The sequence below is a fragment of the Nerophis ophidion genome, linkage group LG12, assembly GCF_033978795.1.
Source record: "Nerophis ophidion isolate RoL-2023_Sa linkage group LG12, RoL_Noph_v1.0, whole genome shotgun sequence".
NCBI lineage: Eukaryota > Metazoa > Chordata > Actinopteri > Syngnathiformes > Syngnathidae > Nerophis > Nerophis ophidion.
The window spans coordinates 23,758,916-23,786,760 of NC_084622.1; the positions used below are offsets into that span (position 1 = coordinate 23,758,916).

At 40.1% G+C, this 27,845-nt stretch overlaps 1 protein-coding gene across 3 annotated transcripts in view; it reads right to left on the reverse strand.

Moving 5' to 3' along the window:
- lg12h15orf39 (linkage group 12 C15orf39 homolog) overlaps positions 1-27,845 on the reverse strand; it is a 44,396-nt gene that overhangs the window by 15,804 nt on the left and 747 nt on the right. For 2 of the 3 annotated variants that reach the window (XM_061917114.1, XM_061917113.1), the window contains exon 2: positions 12,001-15,044. In XM_061917114.1, coding sequence (XP_061773098.1) covers positions 12,001-14,986 — 2,986 coding nt within the window. In that variant the 5' untranslated portion in view covers positions 14,987-15,044. Of the gene's footprint in view, positions 1-9,561; positions 11,228-12,000; positions 15,045-27,845 lie in introns of those variants that run through there. The other variant, XM_061917115.1, reaches the window with a different exon arrangement.

A 27,845-nucleotide genomic window follows, 5' to 3' on the forward strand; every position in this document is an offset into this window, starting at 1 on the left:
TATATATACATATATATATATATATATATATATATATACATATATATATACATATATATATATATATACATATACATATATATACATATATATATATATATACATATACATATATATACATATACATATATATATATATATATATATATATATATATATATATATATATATATATATATATATATATATATATATATATATATATATATCTTGATTGGATTATCCAGAGAATAGTGCTCGATACCGTGGTAGGTGTGGGAAAAATCACAAGACTACTTCGTCTCTACAGAACTGTTTCATGAGGGGTTCCCTCAATCATCAGGAGATTTTAATGGAAGCATTCACATACAATGGTTTATATAGGGCACAGAGTGGGTGGGTACAGGCAGGCGTAGGGTGTGGTGATTGGCTCATGTGTTACCTAGGAGGTGTTTCCGTCTGTGGCGGCATGTTGAAATGATTTCACTGCGCTTGTTAAGGGATGATAGATCTGGATGATATATAATAAACAGTTTCTCTTTTAAGCATAGGTTGCATCTTTTATTACCACTGTTGTAAGGTGTGCTGGATGCAAGAATGTGCCATGTTATTGAATATTCAACATTATTGTCTTTGAGGTTCCAAATGTGTTTGCTGAGTTCTGTAGAATTCCGCAAAGTCTGGTTTCTAAAGGAGGCGTTGTGATTATTCCATCTTGTTTTGAACGCTCCTTCGGTTAATCCTACGTACGTGTCGGATGTGTTAATGTCCTTGCGTGTTACCTTTGCTTGGTAAACGACTGATGTCTGTAAGCTCCCTCCGTTGAGAGGGCAATCAGGTTTCTCGCGACAGTTACATTTCTTATTGGTTTCAGAGTCGTTTAGTCTGGGGGTAGGCAGTCTTTTTGCAATTGCTTTGTTGTGGTTTGAAATGATTTGTTGTATGTTATTCATACAGCTGTAGCTCAATTTAATGTTGTTCTTGTTGAATATTTTTCTTAGGGTGTTGCCTTTGGGGAAGTGTTTGTCGATCAGAGTGAGGAACTTGCGGCCGATGTTGGTTGAGACGTTTTTGCTGAATGTCGGATTGTACCAGATGATGTTGTTTCGTTTTCTGCTCTTTTTTGGTTGGTTTCCTGGAGTGGGTTCATAGGTGAGGGTGAAGTTGTATCCGCTTTCATCAAGTGCTTTCTGGTACGGGGGGGGGTTGCTTGGTCGAATTCAGCTTTGCTAGATGACAGATTCGATAGCCTTTTATTAATTCCGATAGGTATTCTTTTCGTGGTGGTGGGTGGGTGGTTGCTGTCATGGTGCACGTATTGGAGTGTTGTGTTGGGTTTCGTGAATGGTTGGTAGCTGTTATTTCTCAGGTTGAAAGTGACGTCGAGGAAGTTGACGGTTTGCTTGTTGGCTTCAATCGTGATCCGTAGGCCGTTTTCTTTGAAGATTTGGCATATGCGCTTCTTGGTGTTCTCGCTGCTCCTTGGCGAGGCGCGGCACACTGCCAGTCCGTCATCACGGTAAATACCAAGGTTCAGGTTGAGGCTAGCAAGCTGGGAGAGGAGGAAACTCCCAACGAGTTCGCACGTTTCTGCTCCGTCAAAACTCCCCATAGTAACGTCAAATGTTGAATTGTTATTTTTTTGCCATGGTGTACTGTTGTGGATGAGTATGGAGTTCTTTGCATGGATGATGATGTTTCTTTCGTTGCCTGTGATTGAGTCGTAGTCCGAGGCGAAGTTTAGTGCTTGGGTCAGCAGGTCTTGTGTGATGGAAGGGTAAAATTATTCGATGTCGAAGGAGATAAAGTTGTGTTGTTGTTTGTCTTGGATGTTGTTAAACCATTTGATTACTGCTGCTGTATTTCTCCATTGGTTGAGTGGTGTTTTGTCCTTGATTTTTGTGTTGATTCTGTCCAGGATTATTTTGCTGATTTTTCCTATTTCGGATTTAGTTGGGTTTATTAGTCGGCATGTTGGGTTATTTGCGAAGTTGAGTTTGTGGTCCTTCAATGTGATGAAGGCTTCTTTGTTGGCTGTGGCGTCCACCCTGTCCTCAATGTCCAGTTCGGTTGCGATCCGCTTGTTTTCCAGGTGGATGTTCTGTAAAGTGTTGGGTTGCGCTTTTTTGTATGATTTGGTGATGCTTTTGTCCAGTAAAGAGTTATGTTCTGGTATGTCCATTCTGTAGAAGTTTGTGGTTTTATCGGCGGCTATGATGAGGTTGCTTACTTTCTTGATGCGCACCGTGTCATTTTTCAGCTTGGTGAGGAATGGGTTGCGGGCTGGCTTAAATTTGACTGATTGTAGCATTTTGAGCATGTCGTTCTAAAAGTCCTTTAATTCCTTGACTGTGGGTGGGTTCTTGGTAGATTTGAATCCGTAAGTTTCCTTTTGCGTTCCTTTTGTTTCAGGGTGGAGGAAAAAGTGTGCTTTCCACCGCATCCTTCTTAGGAAGTGTTCCGTCTTTTCTATGAGTCTTTGCTTGTAGTCCTTCTGCGCGGGAATGGGAATGTTCTTCGTGGAGTAGTCGATGCTGAATTTTTCCATTTCGGATCGTCGTACAGTGCTCAACAAATGTCAATTTGGAGCGGGATATGTCTTGATTGGATTATCCAGAGAATAGTGCTCGATACCGTGGTAAAGCGCAATATGTAGGTGTGGGGAAAATCACAAGACTACTTCGTCTCTACAGAACTGTTTCATGAGGGGTTCCCTCAATCATCAGGAGATTTTAATGGAAGCATTCACATACAATGGTTTATATAGAGCACAGAGTGGGTGGGTACAGGCAGGCGTAGGGTGTGGTGATTGGCTCATGTGTTACCTAGGAGGTGTTTCCGTCTGTGGCGGCATGTTGAAATGATTTCACTGCGCTTGTTAAGGGATGATATATATATATATATATATATATATATATATATATATATATGCATATATATATACATATATATACATATATATATATACACATATATATATACACATATATACACATATATATATATATATACACATGTATATATACATATATACACGTATACATATATACATATATATACATATATATATATACATATATATATATACACACATATACACATAAATTTATATATACATACACATATATACAGTATATATACATTCATACATATACACATATATATATATATGTATATATATATATATATGCATACATATACGAATTCAGAAACCCTCACAATAATTGAGAATCAAGTGTTGTACCGAAATCTGTTACCCATCGGAATTTGTAACTCCAGGGGGCGATGTTCCCATGGCATTTGTTTGATGCTTAAACGGCATGGCAAAAGAGGAGAAATAAGAACGCTTACGTAAATGGTGAAAACTATCCTTAAATGGCGTAAACTATATTGGAAAACGTATGTGTGTGAGAGAGAATCAACAGCTGACACACTGGACTTATACTATAATGAAAGTAAGTCATTGATATAAAGAATATGTGTAATTTATTAATGATGAAATTCTGCCAACTGACGTTTCAGCATTAAGGATAGTTCACGCCATTTACGCAAGCGTTCTTCTTCTCCTCCTCTTTGCTTACAACAGCGGCGCCAAAATCGGCGGAATTCCGCGGATCCGCGGAAAATTCCCATCCCTGTATATATATATACACACACACAAACACACACACGTATATGATGGTCTTTGAAAGTTTTAGAGTGGTTAAGGTAACAGAGGGACTCCCATTCGCCGCATCTTATGAGCGTTTTATCTTTAAAATACATATGCGTTCTTGTCTCTCACAATGATTCTAATGTTTAAAATTTTTCAAAAAGAGCAGTTCCCCTTTAAACAAGGGTAGTAAACGAACATCAAATGACAAAATGTAAGAAAATTAAATATTGTAAGTTTCGTAATGTAACATATAATGTGAATGAAGTGTCAGTAGTAGATATGGACAAGGGGTAGGATAAAATAAGCTCTGCTTCTTTCTTCTTCCTTTCGGACATGTTGAATTACACATATTAAACCATGTGATGACCTTCATCTCAATGAAACAAAAACCCTATCCTAACAATGTAACAAAAAACAGTGCGGTCAGAGAAGTTAAACAACTGAGGGTACAAACATTTGGTCTTACAGGCTTTTAAACAAAGCAGGATTCCTTCCAGCTTGTCCTGACATGATATTAAATAGAAAACAAGTTTAACAAGCTCCTGAATGTGCTTTAGTCATCATTAATCTTTCAGTAGGAGTGCACCCATTATGAACGGTCTCATGGATGCGAGGAACACCCAAAAAAAATTTCCTCACCACACACTGTGAACAAGTAGAGTGCAATCACATGCAACTTCCTGTTTTTCCCTGGATATTAGCTTCCTTGCGCTCAAAGGAAAAAGCAAGAAAGACTATGGAGGTTAAGGAACAACATAAAAAAAAAAAAATTATACCTGGGTATTCTTTCGGACGTCAGGTGAAGTTGACTCTGTAAAAAATAAATGCATTTTATTCGGAATATGAACGTTTACTGCCAGATAAGCAGACCTTTGTGATAGCACAAATGAGTTTAATAAAACAAAAACATTGTTGCAATGGCTGACATTTTAGACTTAGAGATTGATTGATGGATTGACTGAAAATTTTATTAGTAGATTGCACAGTTCAGTACATACTGACCACTAAATGGTAACACCCAAATAAGTTTTTCAACTTGTTTAAGTCGGGGTCCACGTTAATCAATTCATGGTAAAGAGAGACTTAGACTTAAATGGGTTGTACTTGTATAGCGCTTTTCTACCTTCAAGGTACTCAAAGCGCTTTGACACTACCTTTGACTTCCTTTATTTTCATTGAAATTTGAACTTTACAGTACAGATAAGAACAGAATTGTGTTGCATTAGCTTGTTGTAGTGCAGGATAAAAGTTGCATTTACAAAAAGAAGGTGCAGATATGAATATATTTACCTCACAGAATATATTGCACTTTTGCATATGCATCCACGTTTACGGATGTATGTTATATTATCTTTAGAATCCAGCGAGTTAACCGATTTTTGGGGGGAAAAGAGATCATTATGATATCATGTTGCACAGATAACATGAACACCCCATACTTTGCTTAAAACAGTCATGTGTCCACGAGACATCAGAAGTTTAACAAGAAGTATTGCTTGCAGTTTATTCTAGTTTAAATTGATCCCTCTGCAAAAACACCCACCAAATTATTTTTAAAACAAAATTAGGGAGAGCATCAAATTATATGACCCAATCCAAACAACTTTACCCACTCATGGTGTACATGAACTATAACCAACAAATGAGGTCAACACACAGTCACACCTAACACACATCCTTGATCCTTGGTCTTTGTAAACATTATAAAACACGTAAATATCCTTTTAAAACACATATATATCATGTAAAATTACATATCTATAAATCCATTACAGTGCATGATGGGTGTTATATGCATAACACTCTCTCCACACTTCCACATGTTTGCCGCATTTTAGCTGCTTGATATTTCTGATTGATTACAAAACTTTAAGGAAGTTGTCTAGGATGTAAACAAGGTAGGAGTCGAACTTTCACATACTCTTAATATTCATTGTTTTATTGTTTATATTTTATGTTGCATTGTCGTCACGGTCTGGTGTGTGTGTGTGTGTGTGGGGGTGGGGGGGGGGGGGGGTGTTAGTAAAGTGGAAGTAGTTGAAGTTACGTGTTGTTCTGTCCGTTATAGCTTGCTTTAATAAATGCAACCTTGTGTAACTTTTTTTTAAACTAATGATTGTTGTTACATCCCAATTAACGCTCTGCTGTGTGGAAGAAAAAAAAGCGTTCTAATGTGTGTATGCTTGTCTATGTATAACAACATATAGGCGATTACCCTCAAAAATGTGGTTTTATCGCATCATGTTCTATATTTTTACAAAATGCTAACATAATCACAACATTCGAAGAATGGTTAGCTGGTTCAGGTGTACAAGCAACTGCATGTACAGAGCACTCTGAAACATTACACATAGTTGTGATACTTATTAAAAAACAACAAAATTTAGTGTACTGATTCCGATATCCAATTTATTTACATGCTTAAAATATGAAAAGAAACCTGCTGACCAGCTTATGTTAGTAAGTTGAGGTTTGACATAACAGATGTAATAGCATTTTCAATCTATTAGGGATGTTCCGATCAGGGTTTTAAAGTTAAAGTACCAATGATTGTCACACAGACACGAGGTGTGGCGAAATTATTCTCTGCATTTATGCTTTTGATTGATTAAAACTTTTATTAGTAGATTGCACAGTTCAGTACATATTCCGTACAATTTACCCCTAAATGGTAACACCCGAATAAGTTTTTCAACTTGTTTAAGTCGGGGTCCACGTTAATCAATTCATGGTAAGTCGAGTCGATTATCGATGAGTGAGATCGGCCGATAACAATACCAATCACATGAATTACTTGTATTTTAAATGTAGATGCAAGATGGCGGCGCCCGGACGGGCTGCGACACTGCGGTGCTCTTGCTAAAGATGGAACATTTGGCGGAAATGCCGGACAGTTCTGCAGACTTCATGGCTGGCTCGCATCGTGGTCACTCTGTGATCACGTACGACCGCCAGACACTTCTGGATATGGACATATCGGGCCGTTTTGGACTGATAGACGCGTGCGTACTAACTAGCATGGGAATACGTCGGCGGCTACATCCAGCGGCCTGTGAAGCAGCGGAGTCTAGTAGCAGCGGGGGCCGTCTACGGAGCAGACGCCAGCGGTGTGATCGGAAACGCGGATGTCGAGCGGGGCTAAAAACAAAGCAGAAGGCTAATCACCACAGAACACCACTTCCCTCCACCCTGAAGACGGATTTAAATAAAGGATGCGAGACTACTGGTCTGGGTAAGGAGTCAGTTAAATTAGAACAAGTTTTTTCTGCTTTGAGTCTTTCAGAGTTGGACATGTGTTTTACTGAGGTGGCTAACTATGATGCGTGCAGTTTATCAAAGCAACAAACAAACAATCGGAAAATCCCCGTTACTGAGGAGGCTAACCATGATGTGTGCAGTTTATCAAAGCAACAATCAAACAATCGGAACATTCCCGTCGTATCAATTCCTAGATATGGTCGTAATTATACTGAATGCACTGGGCATAATAAACACAACATTATTAATATTGCTACTACGGATAATTTGATCAAAAATTCCCTAAAACAGCCCACTACCTATAATATAGGTTTTTTAAACATAAGATCATTGTCTCCCAAAACGTTGTTAGTTAATGATATCATCAGAGACAACAATCTTAACGTCATCGGTCTCAGTGAAACCTGGCTTAAACCAAACAACTTTTTTGCGCTAAATGAGGCATGTCCTCCTAACTTTACACATGCGCATATTGCCCGTCCGCTTAAAAGGGGTGGGGGGGTCGCACTAATATACAACGAAAACTTTAACCTTAGTCCTAACATAAATAATAAATATAAAACGTTTGAGGTGCTTACTATGAGGTCTGTCACACCGCTGCCTCTACACCTGGCTGTTATCTACCGCCCCCCAGGGCCCTGTTCGGACTTTATCAATGAATTCTCAGAGTTCGTTGCTGATCTAGTGACACACGCCGATAATATAATCATATTGGGGGACTTTAATATCCATATGAATACCCCATCGGACCCACCGTGTGTAGCGCTCCAGACTATAATTGATAGCTGTGGTCTCACACAAATAATAAATGAACCCACGCATTGCAACGGCAATACGATAGACCTAGTGCTTGTCAGGGGTATCACCGCTTCCAAAGTTACGATACTCCCGTATACTAAAGTATTGTCCGATCATTACCTTATAAAATTCGAGGTTCAGACGCATGTTCGTCAAACTAATAATAATAATAACTGCTATAGCAGCCGCAACATTAATACGGCCACAACGACAACTCTTGCTGACCTACTGACCTCGGTAATGGCACCATTCCCAAAGTATGTGGGCTCTATTGATAACCTCACTAACAACTTTAACGACGCCCTGCGCGAAACCATTGATAACATAGCACCGCTAAAGTTAAAAAAGGCTCCAAAAAAGCGCACCCCGTGGTTTACAGAAGAAACTAGAGCTCAGAAATTATTATGCAGAAAGCTGGAACGCAAATGGCGCACGACTAAACTTGAGGTGCACCATCAAGCATTTAGTGATGGTTTAATAACTTATAAACGCATGCTTACCTTAGCTAAAGCTAATTATTACTCAAATCTCATCCACCGTAATAAAAACGATCCTAAATTTTTGTTTAGTACGGTAGCATCGCTAACCCAACAAGGGACTCCTTCCAGTAGCTCCACCCACTCAGCTGATGACTTTATGCAATTCTTTAGTAAGAAAATTGATGTCATTAGAAAGGAGATTAAAGACAATGCGTCCCAGCTACAACGGGGTTCTATTAACACTGACACGATTGTATATACGGCGGATACTGCCCTCCAAAATAGTTTCTCTCGTTTTGAGGAAATAACATTAGAGGAATTGTTACAACGTGTAAATGGAATAAAACAAACAACATGTTTACTTGACCCTCTTCCTGGGAAACTGATCAAGGAGCTCTTTGTATTATTAGGTCCATCAGTGCTAAATATTATAAACTTATCACTTTCCTCGGGCACTGTTCCCCTAGCATTCAAAAAAGCGGTTATTCATCCTCTTCTTAAAAGACCTAACCTCGATCCTGACCTCATGGTAAACTACCGACCGGTGTCTCACCTTCCCTTTATTTCAAAAATCCTCGAAAAAATTGTTGCGGAGCAGTTAAATGAACACTTAGCGTCTAACAATCTATGTGAAACCTTTCAATCCGGTTTCAGGGCAAATCACTCGACGGAGACAGCCCTCGCAAAAATGACTAATGATCTATTGCTAACGATGGATTCTGATGCGTCATCTATGTTGCTGCTCCTCGATCTTAGCGCTGCTTTCGATACTGTCGATCATAATATTTTATTAGAACGTATCAAAACACAAATTGGTATGTCAGACTTAGCCCTGTCTTGGTTTAACTCTTATCTTACTGATAGGATGCAGTGTGTCTCCCATAACAATGTGACCTCGGACTACGTTAAGGTAACGTGTGGAGTTCCCCAGGGTTCGGTCCTTGGCCCTGCACTCTTCAGCATCTACATGCTGCCGTTAGGTGACATCATACGCAAATACGGTGTTAGCTTTCACTGTTATGCTGATGACACCCAACTCTACATGCCCCTAAAGCTGACCAACACGCCGGATTGTAGTCAGCTGGAGGCGTGTCTTAATGAAATTAAACAATGGATGTCCGCTAACTTTTTGCAACTCAACGCCAAAAAAACGGAAATGCTGATTATCGGTCCTGCTAGACACCGAACTCTATTTAATAATACAACTCTAACATTTGACAACAAAACAATTAAACAAGGCGACACGGTAAAGAATCTGGGTATTATCTTCGACCCAACTCTCTCCTTTGAGGCACACATTAAAAGCGTTACTAAAACGGCCTTCTTTCATCTCCGCAATATCGCTAAAATTCGCTCCATTCTGTCCACTAAAGACGCTGAGATCATTATCCATGCGTTTGTTACGTCTCGCCTCGATTACTGTAACGTATTATTTTCGGGTCTCCCCATGTCTAGCATTAAAAGATTACAGTTGGTACAAAATGCGGCTGCTAGACTTTTGACAAGAACAAGAAAGTTTGATCACATTACGCCTGTACTGGCTCACCTGCACTGGCTTCCTGTGCACTTAAGATGTGACTTTAAGGTTTTACTACTTACGTATAAAATACTACACGGTCTAGCTCCATCCTATCTTGCCGATTGTATTGTACCATATGTCCCGGCAAGAAATCTGCGTTCAAAGGACTCCGGCTTATTAGTGATCCCCAAAGCCCAAAAAAAAGTCTGCGGGCTGTAGAGCTTTTTCATTTCGGGCTCCAGTACTCTGGAATGCCCTCCCGGTAACAGTTCGAGATGCTACCTCAGTAGAAGCATTTAAGTCTCACCTTAAAACTCATTTGTATGCTCTAGCCTTTAAATAGACTCCCTTTTCAGACCAGTTGATCTGCCGTTTCTTTTCTTTTTCTTCTATGTCCCACTCTCCTTTGTGGAGGGAGTCCGGTCCGATCCGGTGGCCATGTACCGCTCGCCTGTGTATCGGCTGGGGACATCTCTGCGCTGCTGATCAGCCTCCTCTTGGGATGGTTTCCTGCTGGCTCCGCTGTGAACGGGACTCTCGCTGCTGTGTTGGATCCGCTTTGGACTGGACTCTCGCGACTGTGTTGGATCCATTATGGATTGATCTTTCACAGTATCATGTTCTCATAGTCATCATTGTCACCGACGTCCCACTGGGTCATTATTGTCACCGATGTCCCACTGGGTGTGAGTTTTCCTTGCCCTTATGGGCCTACCGAGGATGTCGTAGTGGTTTGTGCAGCCCTTTGAGACACTAGTGATTTAGGGCTATATAAGTAAACATTGATTGATTGATTGATTGATTCATGGAGCATGCTGTTGACAGTATAACCGTATTCACATAATGTTTAAACTAGTTCCTTAATCTGTTTATCACATAATTTTTTGATCAAATTAAATTAAGTAGTACACAATAACTATACAAAAAACCTACTATCTACTGCTGATTTAAATTCCTTTTTTTTGCCCATTAACAGTCCACCTGTGTCCAGGAAATTATTCTGAATTTGTAAACATTAACAAACACTAAAAAAGTGATTTGGACCAAATAAAAATAACGATCTAGTCACTCTCGTGTCAATCTTATGAGACTAAAATTGGTATATACTCCACCTATTTATGGATTGTTGCGATTGTACTGACTGTGACAATGCTGACACACTAACAGTTGCTGTTATTTTATCCTCTTTCTAGACTATTGTTAATCTACTTGTTCACTTCCTGTTAATAACTGCCTAATTTCTGCTTTAAAGGGATTCTATCTGCACTTCTTGAAGTTTATCAAGCACTTATTTCTTGGTGTTGTTTAAATGCTGCCATCTAAGCGCCCTCTTTTCATGGACGCCCCTGCTTATTTCAGCAAGACAATGACAAGCCACATTCAGCACGTGTTACAACAGCGTAGCTTCGTAAAAAAAAGTGTGCGGGTACTTTCCTGGCCCGCCTGCAGTTCAGACATGTCTCCCATCGAAAATGTGTGGCGCATTATGAAGCGTAAAATACGACAGTGGAGACCCCGGACTGTTGATCGACTGAAGCTCTACAAAAAACAAGAATGGGAAAGAATTCCACTTTCAAAGCCTTAAAAATTAGTTTCCTTCAGTACCCAAACGTTTATTGAGTGTTGTTCAAAGAAAAGGTGATGTAACACAGTGGTGAACATGCCCTTTCCCAACTACTTTGGCACATGTTGCAGCCAGGAAATACTAAGTTAATTATGATTTGCAAAAAAAAAATTAAGTTTGTGAGTTTGAACATCAAATATCTTGTCTTTGTAGTGCATTCAATTGAATATGGGTTGAAAAGGATTTGCAAATCATTGTATTCCGTTTATATTTACATATAACACTATTTCCCAACTCATATGGAAACAGGGTTTGTATATACATACATATACACAAACACGTATATTCATATATTACTCATTGTTAAAATCGGCCCTATACATTTATGCACTGCAGGTCTTGACATAGTAATAGGTCTATTTACTTGTAGTTTCAAGTGAATCATGTCAGATATTACTGTGTTTATCGACTGAAACTTGTTTTACTGCGGTATGCTTTCAACTTTTTGATGTCTGTGTGTGAAAACACAATTACAGATGGAAATATTCAGATTTAATGAGTCCATGGGCTAATAAATGCCCACCAGTGTTAAGGTTGTAATGTGTTAATTCAAGCGGGATTTCTGAAAATAGGCTATTAAGTAGAATTTGCCTTAATTGGCATCAATTTGGACCCAAGTTTACATTGCCAAATTGACTTCCTTGTCCAATGAAGAGCTAAAAAATCCAAACAGATTAACTGCACTCACCTAAGTGTTTGCACACAGTGGAATAATAGAAAAGGTTGAGCACATCCGTGTAGATGCTGGGCAGATGCTTGAGCGACATCAACCTCCTTAGTCGGGACGAACAGCTTCGTTTATGGAACTGGAGGAGGATCTTCTCCTCGGAGAGCGTCGTGGGGCGCAGTTCCACTTTGTGATTTTGCAGGACTTGGTCGACGAAGTTGACGGGGACTATGGGAAAAAGAATTTCTTTGACCACCAGCATTGGGAGGAACACGTCCCCTGTCCGCATGACGTACGGGAAAGGACAGCAGCCCTGCATGGTGTAATCCTTCAGCCTATCTAGTACTTCCTGGAGAGCAGAGTTTATGTCCTCATTGTGCCATTTTCGTCTTGCTTTAATCCCCAACAGGCAGGAGATTTTCAGGATTTTGGTGGGGCGTTCAGGCAGTTCCTGCTTAGAAAGCCAACTTCTGAGCTGCTGCTCCGGGGTGGCCGACACACATTTGGACACCAACTTGCAGAGGGAGCGGTGCATCTCTATAAAGTGCTTACGAACTGGTGCTTGCACTTTTGGTTTCTTTGGTTCTATAGGAACGCTCATAATGGGCACTTTTTTATGTGGTGCTGAACAAGACAACTTCACATCATGAAGACTGATTTTGTGGTTGGAAATCTTAAGGGACTCGGGTGAAATATTTTTGATATCAAATTTGGGGCCTGGGGGTTGAGGTGGATTCTGAGATGGAGGCTCAGTGCTGCTGACCACCTGCTGCTCAAGTGGTGTCCTTCTATTGCTCAGACAAGGTGAGCTTGGCAGTTCGGGCTCATCTGAAAACTCAGTTTCTTCTACCGGGGAAGGTTTAGTTTCAAGTTCCTCAGGTTCACATTTCTTAATGACCAGCATAGAGCTGATTTCTAACAAAGTTGTGTCCTCTGGTTCTATTTTGATTTGATCCTTTATAGCCGGACTCACAGAACCTTCACTCGAGTCACACGCGTTGGGAGGATTTATTTTCTCCACTTTGATATTTGTGGTTTCAAACGTTTCTGCAACTGGAGTATCTGTACAGAAATCGGTGGGTGGCCCTTCTGGATCTGATTTTATTTCTTTAGTGCTCGCTATGTGGTTAATTCCACATATCTTAGGTGACAGCTGAGTTTTCTGAGGTTCCCCTTCTACAGGTAGCACTCGAGATGCTGACTGGTAAGGTGCCAGGCTAAACACACTGTCAATAACTGGCAATTGGGGAGAGAATGTTTTTTTTTGTACCACGTTGTCCTCCATTTCTTGTGGCTGTTGCTTTTTAAACGAGTCAGTTTCATATAAATCCAAAGCTTCCTCTTTTATTTTTAGTAGTGGAGGTGTATGAGGAACGCACATCTTCAGGTTTCCTGTGTGAACAGGAGTTGATGGATCACTTGAATCACTGTGTTTATTTCCTGTTACAATGACTGTACGAAGGTTACGATTATTAGCTGCAAGGATACAATCTGACGTCTGATTGGGGTACAGAGGAAGCCATGTCACGGGGGCAACTGGTGAGTCTCTGGGCTGATTTGGGGCAGTGACCTGACCTACACAAACTGAATAGTCCAGGAGCCTCTCTGTGGTTAAACCAGGAGGTGAGAAGACAGCTTGATCTATGTGTCGGCTGGCAAAAGAGGGAAAGAATCGTCTTGCTTGAATGTGGGAAGGCGACACAGGTTGACATCGCGTTGTACTGTTTTGGTTCATTCTTAGGAAGGAATGCGATGTGTGTGATGGTCCAACATGCTGGCTGGTGTTACTGGCTACAGGGGAAATTGAGTGATCTACATATTGGGCTGAGGGGGAAATATTATTGCTGCTATGTGAATTCAGCATAGGTGAGGGATGTTGCCTTTTTAGGGTTCTGAGTTGACTTAAATGAAACCCAGGTAAAGCATAACATGGATAATCAAAGCCTTGCACAAAGGAGTGATGTGGTAGTGTTTCAGTGCTATGCAAAAACAAAGGAATGTCACCATGAAGCATCTGAGGGCATGAATAACGGTCCCCTTGGTTTGGGTTTGTGTGTGTTCGAAGAGGGGGGGACTGTCCATGCCTTGCATCAGTATCTTTACAATGTGTCCTGTTCTTTACTTCTACCGTGGCCTGAGGGGAGTAAAACATTGGCTGCTTTGTTTGATTGCCATATTTAGACATTGGAGAACATTCTTGATAAATCTCTGAGGTCATATGCTCACATGTTGCATGGGGGGGGTGGATGCCTGCATAGCCTTTGGGAGACGGCTGTAAATTCTGCTCACTTAAAGAGGTAAACGTGGAGTGGTGAGGCATACAGGGGTAGGCACCATAGTTTGGCTCAAGCCTAGCTGGCATAGTCCTTCCTTCGCTTGTGCTCTGTGCGATCCTGTTTTGCTCATCACCGGAATCCAACTGTAAACCACTTTGGACGGTTTCTGCCTCCCGCTGGATGCGTAATCTTTTGCTGTTGTGAACTCCAGCTTGTGTCCAATTGTGCTCTAACTCAGCATTTGCGAGCATTTGCTGGGATTTTTGCGCCACGCTGTACCGATGTCCCATCATGCAGCTCAGGTTATGGCAGCAGGGGTTATGTCCATACATGGCTTTAGGAATAGCCAGGTATACAGGGCTGTCAGTTAACAGAGAAGCATACTCGCCTCCTGTTTTTGTTTCTCTAATAGTCGCCGAGGTTGCTGCTGTTGGGATACTGCTTCCTGCATTTTTATTAGAGTCCGCCGTAAAGCCCACAGTGAGTGGTCTGTTAAGCTTTGAGGAGGAATGGCTGTCATCAGAGGAACTGCTGTCTTGTCTGCGAAAGATGAAGCTTTGTCCTTGTGGGCCCGACAGATGACTAATAGGACTTCTCGCATCCAGCAGCGAGGAGTTCGAGTTAATGCAGGATGGCAACCCTCTGGGGTCACTGGAAAAGTATGGCCCGCCGTACTGCCTCTCAAGAAACCCAGACATATCTGATGGCGTTGACAGTCTGCAGAATGCCATCAAATAATGGCATCCAGGGTCAAATCACCTCAGTGAGGCTTTGGTTGCACATCCAAACCTAAAAGTAGAAAATAAGTGTAAGACAAACCAATTCATTATATTTCAGAATTCCAATAAATTAGTCAATCCATCTACATTTATTGTTGCCTAGCATGCTCAGGGAGACTGATAAGAGGCAGACTGGTTTACAAACACCACACCTAAATTAAGATTTAGAGCATATCTCTATCAAAATCAGCTATAACAAGTAGTTTCTTTTTAATGAATGAATAATGCATAAACTTTATACATAAATAGGAGGTGGGTCTCTGTGAAGTGGTCAAAAATTCAAGATGTTTTGTCTTGCGTGGTTAAGCCTGGGCTGATATTCGGTAAGTCAATTTAGCAAACAATAAATGAAAATGACCCAGGACACGTTGGGAAGACTATGTCTCCCGGCTGGCCTGGGAACGCCTCGGGATCCCCCGGGAAGAGCTAGACGAAGTGGCTGGAGATAGGGAAGTCTGGGCTTCCCTGCTTAGGCTGCTGCCCCCGCGACCCGACCTCGGATAAGCGGAAGATGATGGATGGATGGATAAATGAAAATGAACTTTTTTTGTTTTCCAGCCTCGATAACTGCTATATAGGCCTTCATGCGTTGTTACAGGCAGCAAAAGCAGTCACTATTTGCATCGGTTTCAAAATCTCCCCCAGGACGCCTCCCCGGGGAGGTGTTTAAGGTGCGTTTGACCGGTAGGAGGCCATGGGGAAGACCCAGGACACGGTGGAGAGACTCTCCCAGCTGGCCTGGGAACGCCTTGGGATTCCCCAGGAAGAGCTGGACGAAGCAGCTGGGAAAAGAGAAGTCTGGGCTTCTCTGCTTAGGCTTCTGCCCCTGCAACTAAACTTCAGATAAACGGAAAAAGATAGATGGATGGATGGATGGATAAAAATGAAAAAAAATGTTTTAACAAAAAAATTGTTGGATCTTTTGAAACTAGAATAATATTTGATGTTTCGTCTACAAAGAAAGTATATTGTGTGGCTATTTATTTTTGTTATTTTAAAAGAAAATACAACTTGGTTACAATATTTAAGTGTGTGTATAAGTAGTTTTTGAGCACATTCAACAATACCGCAGATAATATTGATTACCATGATAATTATGGCCACAATAACTATAACGAAATTTTTATGTTTTAGTAGTGCATATTTGAGGGAACCCCGCCCCCTCCAAAATGAAATATGACCTATTTTACTGCTTTTGGTTGCGATTTTTATTCAAGTGCAAAATTTTGCAAACAGAACATATTTTTATTTGCGCTGTTTGTTTTATTTAACTTGGAAATTTACAATTTTGCATTTCAATTACAATGTTAAAATGTACAAAAAATACAAAATGATTTTAATTGAAAGGGAATTATTGCAATATTATTATGTGCTATCATTACATCAGTGGTTAATTTGGTCTCAAAATAATGTTGACAAAAAGATTGTTATCGGCAATAACTTTTCGTTTATCGGCTATTTGGAAGTCAATATATCGTCAAACAAAATGTATTATCGGCCCAGGCCTATTTGTTCCATTTAGTTGTGTCTTGATACAAAAGCATCTTTTTTTTTTTTTTTAATAGCGCTTTTCTACCTTCAAGGTACTCAAAGCGCTTTGACACTACTTCCACATTTACCCATTCACACACACATTCACACACTGATGGAGGGAGCTGCCATGCAAGGCGCCAACCAGCACCCATCAGGAGCAAGGGTGAAGTGTCTTGCTCAGGACACAACGGACGTGACGAGGTTGGTACTAGGTGGGATTTGAACCAGGGCCCCTCGGGTTGCGCACGGCCACTCTCCCACTGCGCCACGCCGCCACGTCTGATGAGGTTATTAGCAGATTAATTGTAAAGTGATAAGTATGCATTTTTCTTGTATATTGTCAGACGGACAGAATGAGTGAACATTTTTGTCCACATTGCTGAAAAAAATTAAACATGGTCAATTAGAGATAGGGTGAGAAGCTCTGCCATTCGGAGGAACTCAAAGTAAAGCCGCTGCTCCTTCACATCGAGAGGAGCCAGATGAGAAGATGGATGGATGGATGGTCAATGAGAAATAAGCTTCAGAAAAGCGTGTGTGCTTATGGCGTCGGGCTGATTTTTCCTTACTGCCTAAAATATAATTGTGAGGATTTTTTTGTCTATAATAGGGTTGCGCATAAACCGATATTAATCATTTAAATTTGGTTCGATGTTAGAGGGTTTTATTACCATTATAAAATCGTGAAAAATGCATATACCGTATTTCCTTGAATAGCCGCCGGGGCGCTAATTAATTTAAAACCTTTTCTCACTCCTGCGCTTATTCAAGGCATGCGGTAAAAGTAAGACGGCGCTAATAATTTTAAAACCTCTTCTCACCCCTGCGCTTACCAATGGCATGCAGTAAAAAAATGAGTGTGATTAAAAATAAATTAAAAATAAAAATATACTTCTGCGGCCGCGGCCCTGTGGTTGGGGACCACTGCTCTACAGCATGTCATCGCGCCCACCTTTGCACCATGCTATTTGCGTGCCGGCCGGACGCATGCACTTCGCTGCTTCTCATAGGAGATTGCAATGCATACTTGGTCAACAGCCATACCTTTTACACTGATGGTTGTGATATAAACAACTTTAACACTCTTACTAATATGCGCCACACTCTGTGAACCCACACCAAACACATTTCCGGAGAACATTGGCTTTGTAACACATTATGAACGCAACATAAGAATTACCCACAATTCCAATGCATCCATGACTCTTGGCTATATTATACACGCGCCCCCAACTCCGCCCACCTCAAACGACGCACGGAGAGAGGGGTTGGGTTTGGTGCTATAATATAGCCAAGAGTCATGGATGCATTTGAATTCTGGGTAATTCTTATGTTGCGTTTATAATGTGTTACAGAGCCAATGATCTCCAGAAATGTGTTTGGTGTGGGTTCACAGAGTGTGGCGCATATTAGTAAGAGTGTTAAAGTTGTTTTATATCACAACCATCAGTGTGATCTGTATGGCTGTGGAACAAGACCCCTGGTTTACAAATAGTAAAAAAAAAAAACACTCGTTCGCCATTTTGGTAATGACGTCACGACTTTGACACGGCAGGAAAAGTAAGCATGCGCTGATAAATTTGGGGAGCGAGTTTGATCCGGCAGTAATCCAAGGCAGGCGCATATTACATGCCCAGCAGCTATTCAGGGAAATACGGTAGTCAGATTTCTGTGACACATTTTAGCTTGTGACAAGTGAACGGACGACTGAGTCCTCAATACAGTGTAGCATCGTCGCTCGCAGCTAACGTCCCTCAATGAAGTGAAGCGGCTGCTAAGTCACCAATCGTTGCATCCATGGTATGGTATCATTACCACATGCGGAAAAAAATAGTTAACAGGCCACCACACACAGTAAGATACAAGATGCCGTGCTGACCGCTAAGTTAGACACAGCCTTTCAATATAAACAGGGGTGGGTGGATCAATTTGACAACATACATCAATGCCCGACTGAAGCTTTTCAGTTGTAGTAATAACTTTAAAATTTAGTATTTCCACAAATTGGTCTGAAAGCTTTGAAATAAAATAAATATGTGACATGAAATACATATGTGAAAGTAAGTAATACAATTGTTTTTAAAGTCATCAAAATGCATTTGTTTAGGCCAGTGGTTCTCAAATGGGGGTACGTGTACACCTGGGGGTACTTGAAGGTATACCAAGGGGTACGTGAGATTTTTTTAAAATATTCTAAAAATAACAATAATTCAAAAATCCTTTATGAATATATTTATTGAATAATACTTCAACAAAATATACATGTAAGTTCATAAAGTGTGAAAAGAAATGCAACAATTCAATATTCAGTGTTGACAGCTAGATTTTTTGTGACATGTTCCATAAATATTGATGTTAAAGATTTTTTTTTTTTTAAGAAATGTTTGGAATTAAGTTCATGAATCCAGATAGATGTCCATTACAATCCCCAAAGAGGGCGCTTTAAGTTGATGATTACTTCTATGTGTAAAAATCTTTATTTATAATTTATAATATAATTGTTTATTTTTCAACAAGTTTTTAGTTATTTTTATATCTTGTTTATATCTTTTTTTCCAAATAGTTAAAGAAAGACCACTACAATTTAATAAATCAGAAACTGATGACATAGTGCTGTATTTTACTTCTTTATCTCTTTTTTTCAACCAAAAATGCTTTGCTCTGATCAGGGGGTACTTGATTTGAAAAAAATTTCACAAGGGGTACATCACTGAAAAAAGGTTGAGAACCACTGGTTTAGGCCATGGGTGTCAAACTCATTTTAGCTCAGGAGCAGCATGGAGGAATATCTGTGCACACGTGGGCCGGACTATTAAAATCATGGCATTAAAACTAAAAAATAAAGACAACTTCACATTGATTTCTTTGTTTTACTTTGACCAAAAATACATTCTGAAATTATTACAATAAAAATATGGAAACAAATATTAGCAGCAGTAAAATTGAGAGCCACGAAGGAAAGAAAAAAGTGAATGACTGTTTATAACTAGAGATGTCCGATAATATAGGACTGCCGATATTATCGGCCGATAAATACTTTAAAATGTGATATCGTAAATTATCGGTATCAAAAAGTAAAATGTATGACTTTTCAAAACGCCGCTGTACGGAGCGGTACGTAGGACGTAGGGCGAAGTACAGAGCGCCAATAAACCATAAAGGCACTGCCTTTGCATGCTGGCCCAATCTAGGGCTGGGCGATATTGGCTTTTATTAATATCACAATATTTTTATGCCACATTGCGATATACGATATATATTACGATATTTTGCCTTGGCCTTGAAGCATATAATCACATACTATGATGATTCTGTGTGCACATTAAAACATTCTTCTTCATACTGCATTAATATATGCTACTTTTAAACTTTCATGCAGAAAGGGAAATCACAACTAAGTCAATTGACGAAAATTGTATTTATTAAATACTCTTCATTCTCTCACAGGTGAATTTTTAAATGAAAGAACAAATAAATAGTGTTGTTACCTTTTTGTAGTAACACTTCTGCTGCATACTTTGCATTGATTGATTGATACTTTTATTAGCAAATTGCACAGTACATATTCCGTACAATTGACCACTAAATGGTAACACCCGAATACGTTTTTCAACTTGTTTAAGTCGGGGTCCACGGTAATCAATACATGGTACAAATATATACTATCAGCATAACACAGTCATCAAACAGGTTAATCATCATAGTATATACAGTACATTGAACAGCATATTGCTGTTGTCTGCTGAATATCTTCCCACTTGGAGCCAAAGCACCGCCAGATGATGGACCCCCTGCTCTTTGTTGGACATTTATTGTTCTTCCTCCATTTCTGATAAGTTTCGCACCATCTCTCTCTCTCTCTGATCGGCGAGAACTATGACGCTAGACTCGCGAGAGTATGTGACGTATGTAAGAAGGCAGGCTTGTTTTCTGTATCTGTCAGAATGAGAGACGAGGAGGACTGAGAAACGCCTGTTGTGTGATGCACGCAGCTAAAAGCAACTCGACCTGCCTCAGCAAACGTTAGCCATGCTAACGTTAGCTCTCGGCGAGAGCATGTGACGCTACATGTGCGGCAGTATGTGACGCATGTAAGAAGGCGGGCTTATTTTACGTCCCTGTGAGAAGGACAGACGAGAAGGAGTGAGACACGCCAGTAATGTAATGCACGCAGCTTAAAGCAACGGTGTGAGAACATATAATCGAATATTACGATATAGGCATTTTCTATATCGCACAGAGACAAACCTGCGATTATATCGTATATATCGATATATCGCCCAGTCCTAGCCCAATCACATAATATCTACGGCTTTTTACACACACAAGTGAATGCACTGCATACTTGGTCAACAGCCATACAGGTCACACTGAGGGTGGCCGTATAAACAACGTTAACACTGTTACAAATATGCGCCACACTGTGAACCCACACCAAACAAGAATGACAAAAACATTTCGGAAGAACATCCACACCGTAACACAACATAAACACAACAGAAAAAATACCCAGAACCCCTTGCAGCACTAATTCTTCCGGGACGCTACAATATACACCCCCGGCACCACCAACCCCCACCTCAACCTCCTCATGCTCTCTCAGGAAGAGCATGTCCCAAATTTCAAGCTGCTGTTTTAAGGCATGTTAAAAAAATTATGCACTTTGTGGCTGCTCCTAAGCTCTGGAACGACCTACCGCTGAGTGTTAGACAAGTCTCCTCTCTTCTTGTTTTTAAATCTCTTTTAATAACATACTTTTATTCCTTGGCTTTTAACACTGAATGATATCCATCCTGCAATGGCGCCCCACTATACACCTGCTGTGAACCTGTTTTTATGTTTAATTTATTTATTTGTTATCAAGTTCTGTTTGTGTTGTGTTGTTTGCTCGGTCCTCGTATTATCGTTTAACCTGCCCATTATACAGCACTTTGCTAACCCTGTGGTAAATTTTAAATTGTGCTTTATAAATAAAGTTGAGTTGATTTGACTTCAATAATAAATATGGCAGTGCAATTTTTGCATTGCTTTCCATAACTTGAGTTGAATTTTTTTCAAAATTAGGCTTAATAATGTGTTAATTTCACGACTGTATATATCAGTATCGGTAATTACGAGTTGGACAAAATCGTAATATCGGATATCGGCAAAAAAGCCATTATCGAACATCTGTTGCGATCTGCTGCTCAGATCTACACTATTTATTTTTCCATTTTGTATATTTCTCCGACTCCTTATTTCCTGTTTGCTTTGTCACCATGGTCACTCATCAGTCCACCTGATAGTCTCGCCCCGCACACCTACCACTAATTATCACCCTTCTATTCAAGCCAGTCTTCTCTGTTCATTCGGTCTGGTTTCATAGTTTGCTTTCACGCCACTGTATGTCTGGATTTTGATCATTTGCTTTCACGCAAGTATTTCTATTCTCGCTAGCTTATTTATTTTTCCATTTTGTATATTTCTCCGACTCCTTATTTCCTGTTTGCTTTGTCACCATGGTCACTCATCAGTCCACCTGATAGTCTCGCCCCGCACACCTACCACTAATTATCACTCTTCTATTCAAGCCAGTCTTCTCTGTTCATTCGGTCTGGGTTCATAGTTTGCTTTCACGCCACTGTACGTCTGGATTTTGATCATTTGCTTTCACACAAGTATTTCTATTCTCGCTAGCTTCTCACGCTAAGCCACTTGTTTTGTCCAGTTTACATACTGATGATTTGGTTTCTCTTTTGTGCCAACGTGCTATTTTAGTTTGTCTATTTTTACTTCCTAGTTTTCATACTAGCGTTTTTGGTTTGCCTTTTTATTAGCTCCAGTATTTCTGTTCAGAGCTCGCTTTTTGTTAAATAAATATTTTAAGAGCCTACCTTTGTTGTGTTCATGTCAACGCATCCACGGAGGGACAAACCCGGCATTACCATGCCCACCAGTCCTCACAGTATGAACCCAGCAAGAGATTCCTTCCCGATTAACAGCTGGAAAGAGAACACCTTTGATATAGGCACGTGGAAAAAGCTCCGAGCACGGGAGGCGGAGATTCGTCATTACGGTGATGTGCCTTCCGAATCCGCTCACGCTGCCGGCTGCAGTGACGCTTTCACTACACGACTCTCTTTCAGCGAACACAGCAAGCTTCAACCCATCCAGGATACTCCTCACAAGCCTGGTAATCCCTTTAGTTTCATGTCCAAACTTTCTTTCGACCGCCATGTCTCTTTCACAGACGGCAGCGGTGACGTCATGTCGGCAACGCCTTCCGGTGACGTCACCGAACATTTTTTGGGGGAATATAATTCCCAGCCTTTTTCTAAAGATATTGACTTCAATTTTTTGGACAATATTGATTAAGATTTACATAAGGACGTTTTTTCCAGAGGCAAGTTTAGTTCTCAATTTTCACCTACTTTTTCATCTCAGTCACTAAGTCCTCAAGCCCAACCCAAATCTTTGGGTTTTTCTCCTTTTTCTCAGGGTAATTCTAGTGGGGAGGAATCTGCCCTCCTCCTAATCTCCCACCACCCACCCTTAAAGACCTCTTCACACATTAAGGAATGCGTCTGGCATCCGCTGTTTGAAGGGGAGGCTCAGGTTGGCAACTGTGCTATAGAGGTAGCACAGTTGCAACCTGCTAAGCCACAAACTCCAACGCGTCCTCCTCCACCTTTGTTCCATCCATATCTTAGTCGCTGTCCTAGTCCATGTAGTTATGTCCCTAGCCTGGTTCTCGCACCAGAGATGGACTCCAGCCTGGTTCTCGCACCAGAGATGGACTCTAGCCTGGTTCTCACACCAGCCTCCGACCCAGAACTGGTTCTCACACCGGTTTCAGACTTTCACCTGGTTCTCACACCAGCACCTGCTCCTAGGCTGGAGCCCACTCCAGCACCAGCCCTATTACTGGAGTCCACTCCAGCACCATCCCTATTGCTGGAGTCCACTCCAGCACCAGCTCCAGAGCTGGAGCCTGGTGCTGGAGTCCACTCCAGCACCAGCTCCAAAGCTGGAGCCCACTCCAGCACCAGCTCCAAAGCTGGAGCCCACTCCAACACCAGCGCCGACGACGGGGCTGGAGCCCACACCAGCGCCGACGACGGGGCTGAACCCACACCAGCGCCGACGACGGGGCTGGAGCCTACACCAGCGCCGCCGACGACGACTACGCCTTCTTCCACGGCCATAACAGCGGTTTTCACACCGCCGACGACTACTGTGGTTTCCATGCCGTCGCTGGCTCCTGCGGCCTTCACGCCGCCGCCTTCTTCGGCTGCAGCACCCACACCTGCTTCCACGATGGCGACGACTGCGCCTGCCTCCAGGACGGCGACGACTACGCCTGCCTCCGCGACGGCGACGACTACGCCTGCCTTCACGACGCCGCCTTCTTCGGCTGCAGCACCAGCACCTGTTTCCGCGGCAACGATGACTCCGCCTCCAGCTTCCTCGACGATGTCTCAGCGTCCTCGAGTTGGCCTGCTGCGCAAGCAGTAATCTGGGGCCTGCAGTCTGCCTTCTCAAAGGTCAGTAACTGGACGCCAATGGCGCAAACAGCAGCAGCCCTCAAGACTTTCCCTAAAAACCCTAAGGCTGCTTAACTTTTGGCGCCACGCACGCCCACCTTCTCAGCGGCCACCAATGATAGATAGATAGATAGATAGTACTTTATTGATTCTTTCAGGAGAGTTCCTTCAGGAAAATTAAAAATGTGGCCTTTTCGAGGTTGCCCGCCAAGACTTTTGCGGCAGCGGCGTTTCCGTCCGCCACTGCCACATGATTTGTCCCGGTGGATTCGGGGACACACGACTTGGCGACCCTCCACCGTGGCAACCCTCCGCCCTCGCTTCGTTTGTGGACTTTCTGTTTTGGGGAGGGGGTTCAAGTTTAGTTTTTTCTTAGTTTTTTTTTCAGACATCTGGTATCTGTCTTTTGTTGGGGGGGGGAATACTGTTGCGATCTGCTGCTCAGATCTACACTATTTATTTTTCCATTTTGTATATTTCTCCGACTCCTTATTTCCTGTTTGCTTTGTCACCATGGTCACTCATCAGTCCACCTGCTAGTCTCGCCCCACACACCTGCCACTAATTATCACCCTTCTATTTAAGCCAGTCTTCTCTGTTCTTTCGGTCTGGGTTCATAGTTTGCTTTCACGCCACTGTACGTCTGGATTTTGATCATTTGCTTTCACGCAAGTATTTCTATTCTCGCTAGCTTCTCACGCTAAGCCACTTGTTTTTTCCAGTTTACATACTGATGATTTGGTTTCTCTTTTGTACCAACGTGCTATTTTAGTTTGTCTATTTTTACTTCCTAGTTTTCATACTAGCGTTTTTGGTTTGCCTTTTTATTAGCTCCAGTATTTCTGTTCAGAGCTCTCTTTTTGTTAAATAAATATTTTAAGAGCCTACCTTTGTTGTGTTCATGTCAACGCATCCACGGAGGGACAAATCCGGCATTACCATGCCCACCAGTCCTCACAACATCTCTATTTATAACTGAATACATTTACATATGCATAAACATTTGTTTTTTTGTTTTGTTTTTAATGAATTAACGTTTATGACAAACTTTTTCCAAAACACAATATATAATGTGAGATATAACAGGATAATGCATACATATATCATTTGTTTTCAAAACGGTTAATAAAAAGTAAAACCCAATTTAGAAAATTCCTAGCGCCAACACTGATGGAGTATTGGTGCTTGCAAAAACAGCAGCACGCGGCTGTGGCCTAATACTAATCAGATATCATCCCGAGGGCCAAAGATAACTCATCGCTGAATCTAGCCCGCAGGTCTTGACTTTGACACCGTGGGTGTCTGGTGGATAGACGTGCCATCGAACATTTTTTGGAGTGGTTTGAGCTGCCAAAACATAACAAATTATATTTGAATTTAAATAAAACATATTTGAATGTAGTGAAACCTTATTCAAATTAAATATATGTTAACGATAAAAGTTGACCACAGGATTAATTGATTACATTAATATTTAAACATTAAATAATGCATGTCATGTCACTGACGCAACACAATCATAACACTTCTCAGCTTATCAACCGGATGTTCATATCATCTTAAAGGATAAAAAAAAAAGGTCTAGAATTATTCACTCTGTGATAGAAAGAGCAATGGTCACAAACATAAATTAATTTGTTAAATAAACTATTGTTGTTTTAACTTAACATATCTTAAAACCTATTTCAAACCTTCTCTAAAAGTATATATTGTTTATAATTACGTACAGTAAAACTATGAGGTAAATGGTACAGAACAGCAACATACAAACTCAACAGGTATAGATTTTCCTTTGTTCCGCTGGCAATCAAAGCACTTAGTAACAGAAAAATACTGTAATAACCGGATGCAATAATGAGTGCAATATTAGGATAGTGCAATACGGGAAGTGTGCAATACGCGGGGAGTGAAATGTATGATCTCATAACTAACTTGATATACCTGTGCACTGTCTACTGTATTGTTTGATGAACTATGTATGTATGTATGTAGTAAATATTTATGTTAAAGATTTCTTTTTTGTGAAGAAATGTTTAAAATTAAGTTGATAAATCCAGATGGATCTCTATTACAATCCCCGGAGGGCACTTTAAGTTGATGATTACGTCTATGTGTAGAAATATTTTGTATAATTGAATCACTTGGGTTTTTTTTCCAACAAGTTTTTAGTTATTTCTATATCTTTTTTTCCAAATAGTTCAAGAAAGACCCCTACAAATGACCAATACTTTGCACTGTTATACAATTTAATATATCAGAAACTGATGACATAGTGCTGTATTTTACTTCTTTATCTCTTTTTTTCAACCAAAAATGCTTAGCTCTGATTAGGGGCTACTTGAATTAAAAAAATGTTCACAGGGGGTACATCACTGAAAAAAGTTTGAGAACCACTGTATTAGATGAAAGTTTAAAAGAACATCAAAGACATTTTATGAAAAGCTTTATGCCGTCATACATCTATGCATTTAATGCAGAGGCTATCCCAGTAGACGGCGGGTGAAAGAAAGACCAATTTTAGGAAATTGCTATATGACTCACAATAACTTTTCTGACCTTTAAACCAGGGTTTTGTTACACTTTAATTCACTGTCAACAAACTAACAAGCGCTGCAAAAGGTGTCACTAAAACAGGGGTCACCAACCTTTTTGAAACCAAGAGCTACTTCTTGGGTACTGATTAATACGAAGGGCTACCAGTTTGATACACACTTAAATAAATTGCCAGAAATAGCCAATTTGCTCAATTTACCTTTAATAAATAAATCTATATTTTATATATATATATATATATATATTTATGTATAGGGTATTTCTGTCGTACATTTTGTTTCCTTTTACGGTAGGTTTTTTGTAGAGAATAGATGATGAAAAAAACACTTAATGAACGGTTTAAAAGAGGGGAAAACAGGAAGAAAATGAAAATTACATTTTGAAACATAGTTTATCTTCAATTTCGACTCTTTAAAATTCAAAATTCCCCTGAAAAAAAAGAAGATAAAAACTAGCTAATTCGAATGTTTTAGAAAAACTTTAAAAAATAATTTATGGAACATCATTAGTAATTGTTCCTGATTAAGATTAATTTTAGAAATGTTGATGACATGTTTTAAATAGGTTAAAATCCAATCGGCACTTTGTTGGAATATTTAACAAATTGGACCAAGCTATATTTCTAACAAAGATAAATCATTATTTCTTCTAGATTTTCCAGAACAAACATTTTTAAAGAAATTCAAAAGGCTTTGAAATAAGATTTTAATTTAATTCTAAAGATTTTTTAGATTTGCCAGAATATTTTTTGGGAAATTTAATCATAAGTTTGAAGAAATATTTCACAAATATTCTTCGTCGAAAAACAGAAGCTAAAATGAAGAATTAAATTAAAATGTATTTATTATTCTTTACATTAAAAAAAATACATTTACTTGAACATTGATTTAAATTGTCAGGAAAGAAGAGGAAGGAATTTAAAAGGTAAAAAGGTACATGTGTTTGAAAATCCGAAAATCATTTTTAAGGTTATATATTTTTCTCAAGAATTGTCTTTCTGAAAGTTATAAGACGCAAAGTAAAAGAAATAAATTAATTAATTTAAACAAGTGAAGACCAATTCTTTAAAATATTTTCTTGGATTTTCAAATTCTATTTGAGTTTTGTCACTCTTAGAATTAAAAATGTCGAGCAAAGTGAGACCAGCTTGCTAGTAAATAAATAAAATTGTAAAAATAGAGGCAACTCACTGGTAAGTGCTG